General features: G+C 40.9%; 1 protein-coding gene across 2 annotated transcripts in view; it reads left to right on the forward strand.

Annotated features, from left to right (window-relative positions):
- USP13 (ubiquitin specific peptidase 13) overlaps positions 1-18,803 on the forward strand; it is a 119,117-nt gene that overhangs the window by 79,152 nt on the left and 21,162 nt on the right. For both annotated transcript variants that reach the window (XM_032630784.1, XM_032630785.1), the window contains exons 14-19: positions 4,122-4,210; positions 6,600-6,722; positions 8,086-8,112; positions 11,256-11,399; positions 13,433-13,587; positions 15,127-15,280. In XM_032630784.1, coding sequence (XP_032486675.1) covers positions 4,122-4,210; positions 6,600-6,722; positions 8,086-8,112; positions 11,256-11,399; positions 13,433-13,587; positions 15,127-15,280 — 692 coding nt within the window. The remainder of the gene's footprint in view (positions 1-4,121; positions 4,211-6,599; positions 6,723-8,085; positions 8,113-11,255; positions 11,400-13,432; positions 13,588-15,126; positions 15,281-18,803) is intronic.

Consider the following 18,803-nt stretch of genomic DNA (forward strand, 5'->3'; position numbering starts at 1 on the left):
AGGTGATCGGAGGCTTTCTAGGCTTAGAAAGCCCCCAGCATCACATGTGAGCTGCAGAGTGGTCTTTGTTGCCCTGTCCACTTGGTCACCCTTTTGTGCTCTTCAGTAAAGTGGTGGCGAGTCTTCCCTAAGGCCCAGAGAGTATGTCACTCTCTGGGCCTTAGGGGAGGAGCCTTCTCATCACTAGGAAAAGGCCCATCTTTAAAGTGGAGCTAGGAGGTGTTAGCTTTCCACAGAGACAGTTTCTGATGCCTGGGAGATCTGGATTCTTCTCCTGTGTCCACTTCCCAGCTTGCATTCTATCCTGGGGCAAAGTCACCACCCAATTCCTTCTTACACCCGAGTGGAGGAATAATGCGTGCTGACTTGATTTTCTCCTCAAATGCTATAAAATATTTAGTTGTAGGCAGTGCTAACATAATTAACCTAGAATCCTTGAGGAGGGGTCTCTGCTTTCTCTAAGCCTTAACAGTAGATATTAAATTTTCTCTGTCTTTTGCATACACACATGCTCTTATGGTTAAATGCATATGAAAGAAAGTTAATACTGGATGTATCACAATTGTTGATAATTGAAAACTGGTCTTGTGGGAAAGGAAAAACCAATGTTTTAGGGTAATAAAGCAACTACCATTATGGCACATTTATTATTCCCAGTTATGTGCTAAGTGCTTCCCATCAGTTATCACTTAAATCCTCTTAGTATTGCTACGAGGTAGGTGCATTATTCTCCCTATTTTACAGACGAGGAAATAAAAGAAGTAATTGGCCACTAAGTGGCAGACTTGGAATTCATTCAAGTTCAAAGTTTAAACTCTTAATCCTTGTGTTGTATACTGCCCGCATATTTCTTATCGTGCTTGCTTATGTTTGTATCTTTATAATCTTTATATAGCCTTGTTTATTCCTTATTATACCTTATCATGTTTCAAATAATAGTTTTGGGGAAACCAGTTCAGTGGATTCCTAAAAGATCTTTTTTTCTTTTTCTTATTGCCAATCGTATAGACATTATCTCCTTATTATGTTAATTTGGAGCCTTGAATTTTTCCTGTGTTAGACCCAGAGTCTGAAAGGCCAGGAAGAGGCAAAAGATGTCCTCTTGGTAGATCTTGGGTCAATATGGACCAGACATAAAGAGCCTTCCCTTAATTGGTCCTGAACAGACAGTGACTGGGAAGAATATTAGTGTTTGGAAATTTTATTCACCCAGCAAATATTATTGCTCATCTAGTATATTCTGGGCAATGAATTGAACAAGACCTAGTTCCTCCCCTCAAGCAGCTCATAGATTAAGGGTCAACAGGGAGAAATTTTGTCTTGACCTTTATCATTTACGAAGAGAAAAGCACGGTGTGGGGTTCCAGAGCACAAGCTTTAGGTAGACTGGCAGCGTTGGAATCCTCAGCATAGAACTTATTGGTATGTGACCTTGGCCAAGTGACCTCACCTCCATAAGCCTCTTTCCTTATATGTAAACTGGGAATAATAAAATAACTTTCTTTATAGGGTTGAGGTGAGGGTTAAGACAGATAAGCTACATAAAATGCTTTGTACAGTGTCTGGCGGAGTAAATATATACTGTAATTGTTATTACATTACTTTTATCTTTTTTTTCTGCCTTGGATTGTACAATTTGACTGTGGTTGATTATCATGTTTTCAACATATTTAGTGGAAAGGATAGAATTGTATTTTTTTAGCGACCAGGTTTTCAATAAAATAGTCAATTTCAGGGAGAGGGACAGTTTATATATATTTAAGGCTTTCATAATGTTTTTGCCTGAATTGTAGTAAGTGAACAATTGTTATATTTTAAATAATAATAAGTTGTCAGTAGATAAAGTATTGTTGTCAGGCACTTAGGACATAAAGTTCTAAGCACTTTATGTCCTAACTCAGTTCCCGTAACAATTCTTTGAGGCAAATTTGCTCTGTGTCTGTCTAGACCTTTTTGAATGATTTATATTCTAATGGTATTTATTAAATACATAACTTTTCAAGAAAAATTTTAATTCCAGGAATGATTTTAGGAATAAGAGGGTAAGTGGTGTATAACTTTGCTGGATTTAACAAACTTGATGTCCCAAGCCTCTAATTAATGAATGCCAAGTATTCATTGAGATTGAACACATTTATATTGAGCGGTCACTACATGTGTGATTCAGCTTAAGACCCTATAGAGGTTACAAAGATGAATAAGGAGTGTTTACCTATTAGGGTAAATATAATGTGGGCACCATCTAACCTGCTTTCTGGTACTCTTAGGTTGGTAGCTACCCATAACAAAGTGATGTGTTAAATTATCCCTCGCCAGTCCCCCCAGCCGACCAGCCTCGAGTTTCCTCCACTGCCTCCCACCCCATGGTATTACCGGCTGATTCCTCACCCAGATACTGACTGCAGAGCAACTGCAAGAGTCTTTGGGCTCCTGAACCACAGTTTGGAAATCATTGAGTTACTGAGGACTTCTGGTTGATTTCACTATTATATATTTTCCAGTTTTTAAGTGAATGTGGTAAGAGGAAGGGGTCAGAGAGGACATTTTTACAGTGGTTGAAAATACCAGATGGAGTTTCTTGGTTTTTGGTGAAACTGAGGATTCATCTATATTTAAGAATGATAATGTATTGATATTACTGCTTCTCAGAAGATAGGAAAACCTAATTAGCAGTAATGTATAATTTCTGGAAAGTGAGGCAGGCTAATGATAGTTCAGCTCCTGGTTTTTGAAGAACTCCCTTATATTATTGCCTGTACCCTTCTATCCTCCTTGTGATGGAGAATTTGAGATCCAGAGAGGTTAAGTGACTTGCCTGTGGCAAAATACAGATCAGTGACAAACCAGGTCAGTGTCCAGGGCCTCGTGGATTCTAGGTCTTTCATGACAAAATAATCATGCTGATTCCTTAGATATACACAGCACAGTCTTGTGTGCCAGGTGGTTTCATGTCATTCATGAACATTGCACAGCCCTGGCAGGTAGAAATTATTAATAAATCTATTTTGTAAATGTGAAGATGAAGCTTCAAAAAGGGTCCAATTTGGAGTGAATTAAGTAGCATCCAAGCCTTTTGACACTTTTTGGACAGTCCTCTGCCCCTGAACTGTGGCTTCTCTTGTACACTAGGGGGCAGCAATGCATTAGCGTTGTTTTCTGAATTCTGGGAAGATGCATGTCACGTAGAAGGCAGTGACTAGATTTGAAAAGTAGAGTTTGTAAGGAGCATGTTCTAGAATCTTTTATTTTAAAAGGTACCTATAGTATCTGCCTACAGCTGATTTTCTTTTTTCCATATACCTACTGTACCCACATCGACACTTAAATGGAAATGGTCGTTATAAACAAGATAATAAGTGTGGAGAGAATGAGCTGGAACTGGGGCATGAATTTGGTGTATAAGTTGAATAGTTTGTGCATAAAATTATCAAACTCACATTCAGGCAATTAAGCATTCCTGAAAGTCTGAAGTGAAACTTAAGACATTGACCATATATATTAATTTTTTAATTTAAGGCCCAGATTTAGATATATACACACACCTTGTGGCCACGGGTTTTAGGTGCAGTAGTATTTTAATGAGGCCCTGGCATTTCCAATAGTCAGCCTCAACCAAATTTCCAATAAACCCTCCTTATGGCAACTCTGTGCTACCAGATAGAGACTCTTAGTGGGAGCAGGTTGGGTGTGTGTCAGGATTGCTCAGGGAGCTTTATTCAAACCTACACAAACACAATGCACAGGTGCCCACACACACCTACAATACATATACTAAATTCTAGCAAGGGTTTTAGAAGAAAACAAATGTTTATGGTTGAAAACCACTTTTCAGAAATATAAAATGCCACAGCAAAGTAAAAGTAATAAATTTGCAACGTGCCCAAAATCATCCTCAGGGACAACATGGTCCTCTGTTAAACATTTTCTTCTCGTGAAAAGGCCAGGATGAACGGTGAGGTGGTGAGTGTGTGTCCACTCGGGTGTGTGTGTGTGTTCCTCCTCATCAGTGCAACCACTGGAACCGCGGGGTGTGCCTCAGACACAGCTTTTGATGCTTCGTGAACTGTATTCATAATTCTTATTGCCTTGTTTCATTGATCTAATCCCCTTGTGTTTCCCAGAACATCTCGCTTTGCCTCATTCCCTGAATACTTGGTAGTGCAGATAAAGAAGTTCACTTTTGGTCTTGACTGGGTTCCCAAAAAATTTGGTAGGTATCTTTTGCATGCTTTTGCTTGTAACATCAAATTAGCTATTTAAAAAACATGGCATGTGAAAGAGCCCATGTGGCTGGCTGCCAGAAACAGTTTCATTTCATTCTTTTTCCGTGATGCCCACTTTTCTCTTTTGGAAGATAAGAATATATGATAAGCACTGATAGTAAAAAAAAAAAAAAAAAAAAATTATTGCCACATGCTAACCCATCCCTCTAATAACGGGTTCTGGAATGACCAGATTCTAAGAGTGAAAACAGGAGCCTCACGTTATCAAACCATGCTTCCCAAACTTGAACAGATCTTGGTAAAATGCAGGTGCTGATTCAGCAGGGCTGGGGCTGGAGGGGGGGCCCAGGGGTGCTTTATTCTAATACATTCCCAGGTGATGCTGATGCTGTTGGTCCGAAAACCACGCTTGGAGGTGCGAGTAATTGAAAATATACTCTCTTCTTAGCATCTCGCCTCTGCCTCTGAAGCAGGCAGGTGTGGCTAATGACATTTGCTTAAGTCATACGCATTTTGTTAATAATAACATGAGTATAGTCAGTTGTATTAAAAAGTCAAGAAAGGGACGTGACTTTGGCTGAAGTGGGCTTTCTTCTTGCTAATCTTAAAGGCCCTTGACCATTGTTAGAGGTTAGCTTTCCAGACAATGCAGAGGAACATTTTCTCCATCATCTCGATCGAATATCAAGGTGTTCCTAGGCTGTCCTCAGGGCCATGGAAGGATGTACAGTTTTACCCTCTGATTTCTCAAGCAAGTACCTCAGACTGTTTGCCAGTCTTTTAAAGTTTTTATGTTTTTGAGCACTTAAAAAACAACCATCAGTCCCTATGCTGGTTAATTAAGCACTCATCTGCTCATCTGAAGGCGATAAGTAAAAAGAATGTAAAGTCAAGGGAGTGATTTCCCAGAAACCTCTGGCACTAACAGTTTGCATAGCACTTGTTTCCACACGGCATTATGCAGCGTGTGAGCCTGTAGCTTATCCTGCTTTTCCTGGTGGAATAATTTTGTGGGCAGGGAGGAGGGCAGAGGGCAGGCTGCTTGTCACTCAGCCTTTCCTCCTTGGACCTGAGAGAGAAAACTGACTTCTAAAGACTTTGAACTGCTTTGGAAACAGTTTTCTTATTTTTCTTTGTCCTTCGAGTATCGGTAAAGGATAAAAACTCAGATCAGATTTCACAGTCTTGCTGAAATTAAAGCAGCCTCAAAGCTTTCTTTAATGAACCTGAAATTTTCTGTTGAGGAACAGTTGTATTGATTTTGTTGGTCAGACATTGTGTTTGATTTTGCTGTCTGCTGAGATTTAAATTTTTTTTTAACTAAGCCTTTTCTTTGGGTGGTGGTTTTAAAAATAGGATTTACATACCTAGCATCATAATTGGTTTGGGGGATAGTATTTTCAGGTTCTGTTTGCTAGCCCGAGAGACATGTCCTCTGCCAACATTTGAACCCATTTTCCACTATGACCATATCCGAATGTGTGCAGTTATAAATCTCAACAGGTTGTTAGACTGATACATTTTGTATTTGAGTAAGTCAACACAATGACAGCTGGGCTGAGAAGTTAAAAAAAAATGTTCCTCAAGACGAATACACTTGAGGTTCAATTAATTTCTTTAAAGCTTCATTCTTTATTACCTTAGGTAGAATAATCACAGTACCCATCATGATCTGAGAAAAGGCATAAACTACAGGTTGCAAACTCAGATGCCTAATAAGGACAGGGTGATAATGTAAATGAGAGAAGTAGGCTGGGTGTAGGAAACAGGTAGCGATAGCAGTCTTGGTCTTTCTTGGGTGTTCCCATTTTGCATGAAGACGTGGGTTAGGAAAACATTTCTCTGCCATAAGAATCAGAATAGCACAGATGTGATGCTCAGGGTCGTGGGAGTGGTGGGTCTGTGATGGACAGGCACGGAGGGTACACGGTGCCCTAGAGTGGGAGCTAAAGATCAGCCCCAGGCGGTTGTTGCCGCGTGAGACTCTGCTACAGGTGTTTGTTTTGCAAAATGAGCTGGAAATCTGGACTTCTGAATTACATTTTCCAATTTAAAAATTGGAATTTGTTGCCAACATTTTAAAAACATCAAGCAGAAAGTGTCTACAAGTGTTCTATGGGCTCCCAGTTTTCAACTTCTGGTTTCCCTCGTTTGTTCTTGTTCAGTGTGAAACCCCGCCTCTGTGTTTCCTCTGACTCTGCATTAAAATCCTATCAGTCTCAGTGAGTCTTCTGGTCCCGTGATTTACTCCAGGGAACTGTAAAGCATCCCTTGGCTCTGCCTAGACACTTGTGCATAGAGTTAATGGTGTTGGATTTAGAAGGCGATTGTGGGTATTTGGAGAGCCCAGTGAATATACTCTCTCTCGTTTTGCAGATGTTTCTATTGATATGCCAGACCTACTTGATATCAACCATCTCCGAGCCAGGGGGTTACAGCCAGGAGAGGAGGAACTTCCGGACATCAGCCCCCCCGTAGTTATTCCTGATGACTCAAAAGGTACCATCTTCTGCCAGGAGGACCTTCTCGACCCCTCCCCACTCCTCTGCTGGAATGGTCCCTTTTCTTCCACCACTCCCTTGTCCCTTGGTGCCTTCCTGTGTTGCAACCCACTGTGGACACACAGAAGTGAAGCCTGGCTGCAACTGTAAGCTTACAGTAGTCATGGGAAGAGGCACGGAGACCCATCGTGAGTGGTCGAAACGGGCCCGTGGAAATCACTGGCGGCAGAGGGCAGCAAATCTCCAGAAAGTTTTTAGGTTACGTTGCCTCTGACTTTGCCTCCCTCCCTGCCTCCCTCTTTCCCCTAATGGGCCTGTGGGGAAGAGAAGGAGTGTGTTTTCAGTGGGCTCTTCGTTCTGGGGGAGCTGTATCCTTGGAGTACCTTTAGAGAACCGAAAAGGGAAATTCAACCATGTGTGTTGGTTTTAAAAATCTTGCCCATGTCTCACCTCCCCATCTTTGTCACTGCTTCATAGCAAGGGAGCGGTTTGGGTTTCTCTTACTCTCTGAACCTTAAAGTAGTCCTTGTTCAAAATACTTAACTTTTAAAGGGAAAAGGACATGCAAAAAATGATTGCCTTTGTGAGTCCAAAAGCAGCGTGGAGAAATCTTGGTTTCATTATTAGCTCAGTTACTCTGGTGAAATCACTTTCATTCTGGCTTTGTTTGCCCACCTGTTTACTGTTCACCTTCGTAATGAGTTAATTAGGTACATTAGCTAATAGTGCCAGATGGCTGGGGGCCCTGCCACCGCAGGATTTCCATCAGCTGAGCAGTGTATATTATTGGTGACCATGTTGGAGTAAGGTGAATCCAGGAGGAGCAAGCTAGGATTCAGCATCGGCACCTGTGTTACATTATTCTCTAAATGCTAAATTACAGAGCAGGGAGAGCAGGGAAGGGGCCTGTAGGTGGGGCAGCCTGGGTTATGTGGGGTACAGGTGGTTCATTAAAGAGGTTCTAGAAAGAAGAGGTCAGTCTTGAGTGTCAGAGAAATACAAGATGGTTTATTACCATTGCTCCTGCTCTCTCTCATGTTCAGTAACAGTCCTTGGTTTGTAATTATACAGAGTTCTTAGAAGTACAGGGAGAGAAATTATTTAGTTCAATAAGATGATAAGCAGAGCATCCTGTTTATCTGCTCTAAATGCCTGAAACCTGGTATTCTCCCTCCTTCCTGGAATGACTTCATGTCGTGCAGGCTGGGGTGGTCTGACGGGGGAATGGAGGGGCTGACAACAGTGTGGGATCTCAAAGGGTGGTGGTGGTGAGCAAGTGCTCCGGATTTAACTCTTTTTCTTTCTCCAGAACACTTTGCCATGGTTTGGTCTCACTTCCCTCCCTGTCGTTTAATTTCCAGATCGCCTGATGAACCAGTTGATAGACCGTATGTATCTTTTATGTTTTTTTCTCAGTGTCCTACTGTTGTTACCGGTCTAACTCATTTATCTGTGGGATTCAGTAAAGGGGCATTGTTCTGTACCTGTGTATGTGCAGCTTTTCCGGGTGGGCACAGTCCTTGGTCTGCAAGTTGAGGTAGCAGCAAATCTAAACCAGTGACATGGTGATTAGGTGGCCCTGTGGTTCAGGAGAGTGAATATTAGTGTGAGAGCGAAGCAGCCCTGAGCTGGAATCTCAGCTCTGTCATTTGTGACTGTGTGATCTAGAATCATTAACTTCTCTGAGCCTCAGTTTCCTCGTGTGTGAATGGGGGATAATGATGCCATTTCTTCCCTCTTTGGCCCCGAGTAGGCCTCCTTCTGCAGTGATGGCACAGTGGCCTGTCACTTTTCCCACTCCTGCTTCTGGACACATAATGAAGGTATACCACCCACAGGACGTGGTAGTATTAATTAATACTCTTAAGGGCGTTAGTTCCATCTGATTGTTTGTCAATTTTGTAGTCGTTTAGTTCTTGTAATTACCTGTGAGAGTTGATACTCTTGATTTTCTAAAGAACATGAAAAAAATAAACTATTTATAATGAATATTTAGATATTAATTAGCAGGAAGGAGGAGTGTGTAACACAAAATACTCTGAATCTTTTTGTCTACAAAGCCTTTCTGGAGACACTGTTGTTAATTTAGAAGTTCAAGTGTTTTACTTTGCAAACGCTTTACGTGATTGATCACATGGCTTAGACCTCCCTGTTTCCTTTCTTGGGTCAATTTTGATTTGCTGATTGCTGGGAAAGGCTGTTAGGGTCAGCGAGCGTCATGGGCGAACCATTGCGTCTGTAAATAATCTGATTGTAATGATAACGATATTTTTGAATGGTTACCATGAGTCATGTTGAGTTTATTACTCCATAAATTCTTTCAACTGTATTTAACTGTACTATTAATACAAAGCCCAGATTCTTGTTTGAATGTCACGGTAAGAAGGGCAGAGTAGGTGACCTTTTATAGAGGATAAAACTGAGACCTAGGAAAGTTCAGAGACCCAAGAGCTAGGACCAGAGCCAGGGCTAGGCGTCAAGCATACTTTTCATGTCACTCGACCTTTTCTGGAATGTGAGGAGTTTCGATGCCCCTGACCCTGCAGAGAGCCGGCCTCCAGGATGTTGCCCCAGGGGAGGTGATGGGTGGTTGGAACTGTGTCAGAGCCTGTCTGACCGTGAGTGTTCAGCCATTTTCCATTTTCCCCCGATCTAAGCCTGCTGTCTTACCAGCAATAACCTATGTTCAGCAGGAGAAAACAGTATTATCTTGGGTTAATTTACATTTATATCCTACCTTTCTCAGATATTTAAAAGGAATAACTTTGATTATTTTCTTATTCTAAAGTGAAAAGATATGTAGAAATTATGGATTGGTGAAAACAGTCATCTCTGGTTTCATTTATAACCACTATTAACATTTGGCATCTGTCCTTCTACTGTTCTTTGCCTGTGCATGGCTCACTGTATTTTCCCCAAAATGCAATTATACATTTTCAATTTAATATGCTATTATATACATGCATACATTTATTAAGCTGTATTACTTTAACTGCATTCTGGGGAACAGGGTCTTTTACAAGGTGTTGAAAAGTATTCTGTAGAAAGAGTTTCATAGTTTCTTTACCACAGGAGTCTTTTTTGTTGTTACTAAAATATTTTTAATATTTTATTTGACTGAAGTATAGTTGATTTACAATGTGTTAGTTTCAGGTGTATAGCACAGTGATTCAGTTATACATATATATATATATTCTTTTTTTAGATTCTTTTATAGGCTACTGTAAAATATTGAGTATAGTTCCCTGTGCTGTACAGTAGGTCCTTGTTGGTTATCTGTTTTATATATAGTAGTGTGTATGTGTTAATCCCAACCTACTGCAGGAGTCTTTATTATAGGACTTTAGAATTTTCACTACATTAATGCACACTGTGAATTTCTAGAGAGAATTGAGAATGCAGGTTTAAAAAACTTATTTGACCATGGAAGTCCCTTGTTTTGTGGTTCAGTAATTACATCTCTCTTAGAACACTAGGATTCTCTAGAACACATTTGGGGAATCACTGCTGTCCTACATCATTGCTTTCTTAAAATTTTATCTTGATAGGATGTTTTGTATATCCTCTTGAGAGAGAACTTTGGTAAATACATTTTCAGTACAATTTTTGTAGAAAAGATGTCTCTGTTCTTCAGTTCTTCTACTGATTGCTGTCTTTGGCAGAGTTTTCAGTAGATTACAGACCTCAGGACATGGAAAACATAAGGGGTATGTTTTGTGTTCCTGTTCCCTCCCCACCTTTGGTATAATTTGAGAGCACTTTGTAGGTGTGTATGTGTACACACACACGGACATACATACACACCCATGTACAAGTATACATATGTATACAAGCATGTATATGTGTGCATACACATCTATATTTATGTCTGTGTATCGATAAACACATACCTCTCTACCAATATCTATATATTATTGTGAAAAGAAAACAAAATCTGTGTCTAAACCGAAGTTAGGTTTGTAAAGCAATCTTTTTTAATATCTTAAATGTATACAATTAACAAACACATTCTTTCCTTCTGTCATAACATCTCCATTTCTCAGAGCTGATTACATTCTTTGATTGCTAATATATCTAAAGGCCTGCTATAACCTTCTGTGAGATTTAAGGAATAGGCTTTTTGGCCTGTAGATAATGCTTTTCTCTTCAAATTTCAGCAGTCCATAGGAGAGGCTGCTGTAGTGGTCTTGAGAGTGATGTAAGAGACTGAAATGGTTCTGGGAATACACTAGATCGCCCCATAGGAAATTAGAGAGTTGTTTTTCAGTGCTTGGATTGTTCAGGTAATTACCATGGTTCCTATTTAGGTCAAAGATTAAAACTCAAAAAAAAACTCAAAAAAAAATTAAAACTCAACTCAAATAGCTTAATATTTGGATGGCTTAAAACAAAACACAGTTAAACCACCATGTACATGTTAAACAAAATAGCCCGTTCTTTGGGTAGCATGTGGATAAGGGGCGAAGAGAAGCTAAGACAAGAAGAAATAGGGTTGACTTTTTTACACCAGAATATCCTGTGTGCTCTGTAGCATCAGACATCGATGAGTCATCGGTGATGCAGCTGGCCGAGATGGGTTTCCCTCTGGAAGCGTGTCGGAAGGCTGTGTATTTTACTGGAAATATGGGAGCCGAAGTGGCCTTCAACTGGATCATTGTTCACATGGAAGAGCCAGGTAGGTGGTCAGAAAATGGGAGGGCTTTGGAATCTGATGTGATCCTCAGTGATGTTAACCCTTGGTCCTACTGTGAACTCTGGATGTGTCCCAGAAAATGACCTTTCAGCTCATAATCTGCTGCATGAGGCTGGGGGATGGTTATTTTGCCCATGTAGCAAAGTCACAATCTTTGTCTTTCCTCCTTTTTTTTTTTTTTTTTTTTTTTTTTTTTTTTTTTTTTTTTTGCGGTACGCGGGCCTCTCACTGTTGTGGCCTCTCCCGTCGCGGAGCACAGGCTCCGGACGCGCAGGCTCAGCGGCCACGGCTCACGGGCCCAGCCGCTCCGCGGCACGTGGGATCCTCCCGGACCGGGGCACGAACCCGCGTCCCCTGCAACGGCAGGCGGACTCTCAACCACTGCGCCACCAGGGAAGCCCACATCCTTTTTTAAATAATAGCTTTGTTGAGATTCATTCATCCCTTTAAATTGTATAATTCAGTAGCAAAAAGACCATTGGAAAGATATGGGATAAACTTCTAGCTATGAGGAGGACCTGAGATAGAAAAATGTGCATGAAGAAATGGGGCTATTTAGTTAGCTTTTACTTTTATCCACTTTATTAAGCTATAATTCACATACCATATAATTTCCTCATTTAAAGTGTACATTTCAGTGTTTTTTTTAGTAGATTCGCAGAATTGTGCCACCATCACCAGTTAATTTCCAAAAAGAAATTCTGTACACGATAGCAGTCCCTTTCGCATTTCCCCTGCTCTCTCCAGCCCCCGACAATCACTAGCCGACTTTCCGGCTCTGTGGATTTGCCTGTTTTGGATGTTTCATATAAATGTAATCATACAATATGAGATCTTTTGTTTTTGCCTTCTATCACTTAGCATAATGCTTTCAAGGTTCATCTATGTTGTAGCGTGTATTGGTACTTCATTCCTTTTTACGGCTGAATAATAGTCTGTTGTATGGATGTACTATATTTTTCCTTTCATCAGTTGGTAGACATTTGGGTTGTTTCCACTTTTTGGCTATTATAAGTAATGCTGCTATAAACATTTTGTGTACAAATTTTTATGTGGACATGTTTTCATTTCTTTTGAATGGAATTGCTGTGTCATATAGTAACTCCACATTTGACTTCCTTAGAAACCACCAAATTGTTTTCAACAGTGGCTGTACAACATTCCCATCAGCAATGTATGAGGGTTCCAGTTTCTCCACATCCTCACCAACCCTCGTTATTGTTTTTATTATACCCAATCCATTGGATGAGAAGTGGTATCTCATTGTCATTTTGATTTGCATTTCCCTAATGGCTAATGATGAACGTCTTTTCATCTGCTTATTGGCCATTTATGTATCTTTGAAGAAATGTCTCTTCAAATCCTTTGCCTATTTTTAATGAGGTTATTTGTATTGTTGAATTCTAAGAGCTCTGGATACAGGTGCCTTATCAGATAACATGATTTTCTCCCATTGTGTGGGTTGTCTTTTCACTTTCTTGATGGTGTCCTTTGAAGCACAAAAGTTTTTAATTTTGATGAAGTCCAATTTGTTTGTTTTTTTCTTTTGTCACTTGTGCTTTTGGTGTACCTGAGAAACCATTGCCTAACCCAAGGTCACAGAGATTTTCTCATATGCTTTCTTCTAAGAGTTCTGTAGTTTTAGCTCTGACATTTAGGTCAATGATCCATTTGGAGTTAATTTTTACATATGGTATAAGGTAGGGGTCCAACTTTATTTTTTTGCATGTGGATATGTAGTTGTCCCAGTACTATTTGTTGAAAAGACTGTCCTTTCCCCTTTGAATGGTCTCGGTAGCCTTGTTGAAAATCAGTTGACCATAGGTATGTGGTTTTATATCTGAACTCTCAATTCTATTTGATTGGTCTGTTGATCTATATGTTTACCCTTATGCCAGTACCAGACTGTCTTGATTATTTTAACTTTAGGTATTTTTTCTTCTTAGCTCTAAAATGTTGTTTATTTCAAGACCCCCCAAAAAAGAAAAGGGCCTGAGTGTGATTATTTTCCCCAGATTTTGCTGAGCCGCTGACCATGCCGGGTTATGGAGGAGCAGCTTCTGCTGGAGCCTCTGCTGGACTGGATAACCAACCTCCGGAGGAAACTGTAGCTCTCATTACCTCCATGGGATTCCATCGAAATCAGGCTCTTCAGGCACTACGAGCAACGGTAAGCCTGGGAGACTGTATGTGAACACCTTCTTCTTGTTGGAGGTAGTTTGTGTTTTGTCAGTAGCAACTGAAACTTTCCAATGTCCTTTGATCGTTTTGAATCATGTCTGTCTCATGCTATACCCCACCATGCCCCACAAAGATTTATTTGTGTGTAGTATATATAAAGCTAAAATAAATGATTGAGGGAATCATACAGAGATTTTAAGAATAAGGAGATATTTTAAGAAGGAGGGAGATAGTACACTGGGGGCAAGTTGACCCAACTGAAAGAAACTCTGTATCATCTTAATGTTTATTAGCATGAGGTCAGAGACTTGACTTGGAGCTTGCTTGTGGCCTTAGAGCAAAGAGGGATGCTTGAGATTCTGTGTTCAATAAGGCAGTTCTTTTGGAGAAATTGTGCTTTTCTGATACCAAGACCTTGGAGCAGTGTCTCTCAAAAGTCCTCATAGAGAAGTCTCCTTGGAATTCTCTGCTTTTGTTTCTCTCTACAGAGAGAGAAAGTTTTTCAGGTATTTGTGAAGTCCTGATATTATCAGGAAAGAAGGGACCAGGAAACGGGAGGGTAGACGGAACCTTTCCTTTTGCAGTGCAGATATCTGTTTAGTATTGAGGGAGGAAAGTACTTTTTTTTTTGACACCATAATCCATTTTTGAGTGGATATCTGCTCCTAATTCCTTCTTGCTTATCCTGACTGGTTGCCTGCTGAGGTCCCTTGCTGAGGTCACAGCGGCTCTCTCCTGGTTCCGGGCAGTGTGGCTGGAAAAATTTGTTTCCCTTTAAAATGCTTGAAATGTCTCAACCAGAGTTTGTTGTATGCGGGGTACTTGCTTATGCCCCAGTTATTTTACTTGCTTGACTGTTTAATTGGAGATTCTAACTACATCTAAACAAATTCTTTAACTCACCAAGTGATACCACAAAGGGAGAAGACAGAAATGTTTTTATGATCCATTGATTTGAATTACATGGAGTTCAGTTTAAAACAATGTAACTTAACCAACCAGTGTTGTCTTCATTAATCAAGGCATCAGTCTTGTCTCTACTGCAATTCAACCACCTTGCCAACATTTAGGAGAGGAGCTCTGACACAGTACTCATGTTGGCTTCCCTCTACCCTGCATGGTTATCTGCACAAAATACAGTTGGTAGAGAAGATGGCGTGTGCGATTAGTGTGGCTTTGGAAAAGGCTACGCTGAAACAGATGCCTTTCTCTTTGGCATTTTGCCTCCCATCATTATCAGCATCAGCCCACAGAAATGCCGAGCTAAGACTGATATGGGCTTTGCAGTGCCGACCTGCTGCTGTGAGCTGTTTTCCAGCGAATCCAGTTACAGACTTCGGCTGGGAGACTTGCAGAATGTCCACGGAAAGTGTGTTTCATATGCAGGGTCAGAGCTTCTTACTCAGAGGCACTTAGGACTAATGAATTCAAGCCTCCTGTCCTATCTGCTTGACATTCTGGTTCAAATGGTCAGGATATAATGAGGCCCTGGGACTGCATACATTGTAAGAATGTTTTGTTTTATTAGAATAGTAACCTGGAAAGAGCACTGGATTGGATCTTTAGCCACCCTGAGTTTGAGGAGGACAGTGACTTTGTGATCGAGATGGAGAATAACGCCAACGCGAACATTATTTCTGAAGCCAAGCCTGAAGGACCTAGAGTCAAGGATGGATCTGGAAGTAAGTTCTTGACTTAGGGATTGTCTGAGCAGTCGTGATTGTACATTCGGTTCGTGCCCTTCCCTCCCACTCCCGAATATTAAAACCTTTGCCATCATTTAAAGTTAGCACAGATCCCAGCTTCTCATAAGTGGTGCACTTGGCCACTTTGCATAGGCCAGGGTGACCTGAGGAAGTCTTGGGCGGACTCAGTCATGTCACCTGGTAGTGTGTGTACCTCAGTTTAGTGCCAGCTCTGACTCTGTCTATCAACTGAGGTGAAATTTCAACGTGGACCATGAACGTTTTTGTCCAAAAGAGAGCATTTATTTTCGTGGTGGTATTTTTGAAGAGTTGAAAAGCAGTCTTATAACCTTGACCCTGTTGTTGCTCATGATCATTTTCTGAAGGGCTGTCAGGATGGCAGGAAGAGGTGCCATAGGCCCATGGGGAGCCTTCCATCAGCAAACACTTACATATGTCGCTCTGTGCCGACTAGGGCTCTAAGCACTTTACCTAAGCACTCATTTAATCCTCACCACACCCATTTTACAGGTGAGAAAACAGAGGCACAGAAAGATTAGGTAACCTTGCCCAAGGTCACATAGCTCTTCAGAGGTGGAGCCAAGATTCAAAGTCAGAATCCATGTTCTTCAGCCCTGTGATACCCTTCTTCTCGGGCTGTGCTTGCCTACAGGGTCAGAGCCCGGCAGCCGGCAGCTCCTGTGGTCACGTCCCAGCCTGCTTGTCTCTCAGTGTTATCTCCTCTGCAGCCCCAGACCTACAGCTCACGTGCCTGCTATGGTACCACACCACCAGCCTGCTCATCTGTCCTCAACCGTCTTCTCCTTACTTCCAGGCCTTCGTTCAGGCTAATCCTTAGCTGCGAATTGCCCCTTCTTTCCCATCACGGCACACTAAAATCCTCATTGTTATTCAGAACTTGGCCACAGATTCCATTTCTCTGGACCACTTCCCCAGGTTCTTGTCATAATTGGTCCCTCTTTACCTCACATGCTGGTAGTAATTATACCAATATTAACAATCCTTCCACTTGTGTCACGTTTCATCTTCACAGTAACCCTATGAGGTAGGTACCGTTATTATCTCCATGCCACAGATGAAGAAACTGAGGCAGAGAAGGCAAAGTAACTTCACAGGGTCACTGTGCTGGTGAGACGTAGAACCAGAATTCCAACCCAAGCAGCCTACCTGCAGAGCCCGTGCCTGCAGCCACTGTAACGTAGTGTTTGTTCTGTTATTAGAGGTATCAGATTCATCTTGAGATAAAATTAGTTGGGTAAATACCTGTGTCTCCCAGCTGACTGGGAGCTCATGGAGGACAGAGGCTATTTTACTTTTATAAAGCTTGTGGTGTCCCGTGCCTAGAAAGTATCAAGTAAATAATAATTGGATTTCATTAAATTTACCATAACAGCATTGGCTCCTATGATCGTATGGCTGTAGCTCTACTCATTAATGGTCTTACCAGACCTAACACATATGTATTGATATAGCTCTAGAGACAGAGAGGGGGAGGGAAACTTTCTTCTTCTTTTATATAAAATAGGAATTTCTTCACTGAAGTTGTTTTAATCCAACTAGACTAGAAAAGGATGAGCTGTAGTTCTCCCGACTTCCACATTCATCTAAAGGGTCTTGTATTACTTTTTGGAAATCATTGGCTTGCTTGAAACATTAAAAGCTGTTATGGACAAGCATTATTCAATAATTCACGAGCAGGATTTATTATGTGTTACATGTCCATCAGTTCACTCCTTCCTTGATTTTCAGTAATGGACTCTTCTTTAGGGAAGGTGAGTTCTTGCAGAAAGAATAAACCACAAGATGGGGCCGCTGTAAAGCTGCCAAGGTATTTGGCTGCAGAGGGAAGGAGAGTCTGATCATTAGGGTTTCCTGTCTTCTGATGGAGCTTGGAGGGACCAACCGTTCTCTCAGAGATGGTCATTAATTATACAGAACAGCCACATCCTCTCCTCAGGCTTACTGAACTCAGAGTGACCTGCACATGTTCCTCGTTTTTGAGTTGCATCCTTGAATAGGATGTCATGATGATGTTTTTGAGCACCCTTGAATTTAAAGGCACTCTGGGCCAAACTCTATGGCTTTACTTCTCATTGCTCCCAAATTTCGGCACTTATGGGTGAGGGTGGGGAAGGAGACAGTGATGCACTATGAGAAATCACATATGGGATATGCAGAATCTAAGGGCAGTGGGAGGTGAAAATTTTAATTATGAAAAAAGCATAAACCACCCTAACTCACCAAATGCATTCTGCACTGGATTTTATAGAAGAACAGACGTTTTTAAAGTAACTTTTCCATCAGTGTGTCTGGCCCATGGGAGGTGATCAGCAAGTGAATGATTGAATGAAGAATTAAATGAATGCCAGGTGGTAGTGGTCACAGGGATAGTTTCTTTTAATTACCTCCACTAAGTACCATTTGGAGGAATTAGCAGTGTACTGTTGCATTCTATTCTATTCCCTTTTCACAGGAAAGGGAAAAGATGATTTCTTGTCCTTTGCTGCATTAGCACCTGAACTCATATGTCACTTTTTTTCCTCTTACAAAAATTAACATTTATGTTGTTTCTTTTTCTTATAATTAAAAGGATGTATAATAATTTTAGCAACTGGAGAAAATACAGATATAGGAAAAGAGGAAAACAAAAATTACAATCCTGCTACCCGGTCATAACCCAGTCACTGTTAAATGTTTTGTGTATATTCTTTAGACCTTTCTTTGCAAATATATAAAAATGAATATAAAAATGTATATAAGAATATAACATTCTATTCTATACATGCTATTTAAAAAAATTTGAAGTATAGTTGATTTACAATATTATATTAGTTTCAGGTGTACAACATAGTGATTCAATATTTTTATAGCTGACACTCCACTTATAGTTATTACAAAATAATGACTATATTTCCCTATTCTGTACAAGATATCCTTGTGGCGAATCTACTTTACACTATACGTGCTATTTTATAGTCTGCTCTTTCCGTAACTGTGGGTGTACTTTATGTAAATCTAGGCCATTGAACATATATTAATATTCCATTGTACCATAATATATGTACCTAATCTTAGGCTAGTTGTTGTTTAAATAAAAGATGATTCCAGAAAGAGTTTTAAATAATGGGGTTATTTGCACATTTGGAAGGTGATGGCAGTGATTTTTTTTTTTTTGCGGTACGCGGGCCTCTCACTGTTGTGGCCTCTCCCGTTGTGGAGCACAGGCTCCGGCCATGGCTCACGGGCCCAGCCGCTCTGCGGCATGTGGGATCTTCCCGGACCGGGGCACGAACCTGTGTCCCCTGCATCGGCAGGCGGACTCTCAACCACTGCGCCACCAGGGAAGCCCGATGGCAGTGATTTTTAAATAACATATTTCTTAAAGGATGAATGCAGTTCACAGAAGTACAACAAATGCCTCTTTCAATCTCTATCCAGGCAACAAACATTTGTTCAGCTTTTCAGTTTCTTTCATTTCTTCCCTCCTCCACCCTCTCCC

Source organism: Phocoena sinus, chromosome 4 (assembly GCF_008692025.1).
Source record: "Phocoena sinus isolate mPhoSin1 chromosome 4, mPhoSin1.pri, whole genome shotgun sequence".
NCBI classification, from domain to species: domain Eukaryota; kingdom Metazoa; phylum Chordata; class Mammalia; order Artiodactyla; family Phocoenidae; genus Phocoena; species Phocoena sinus.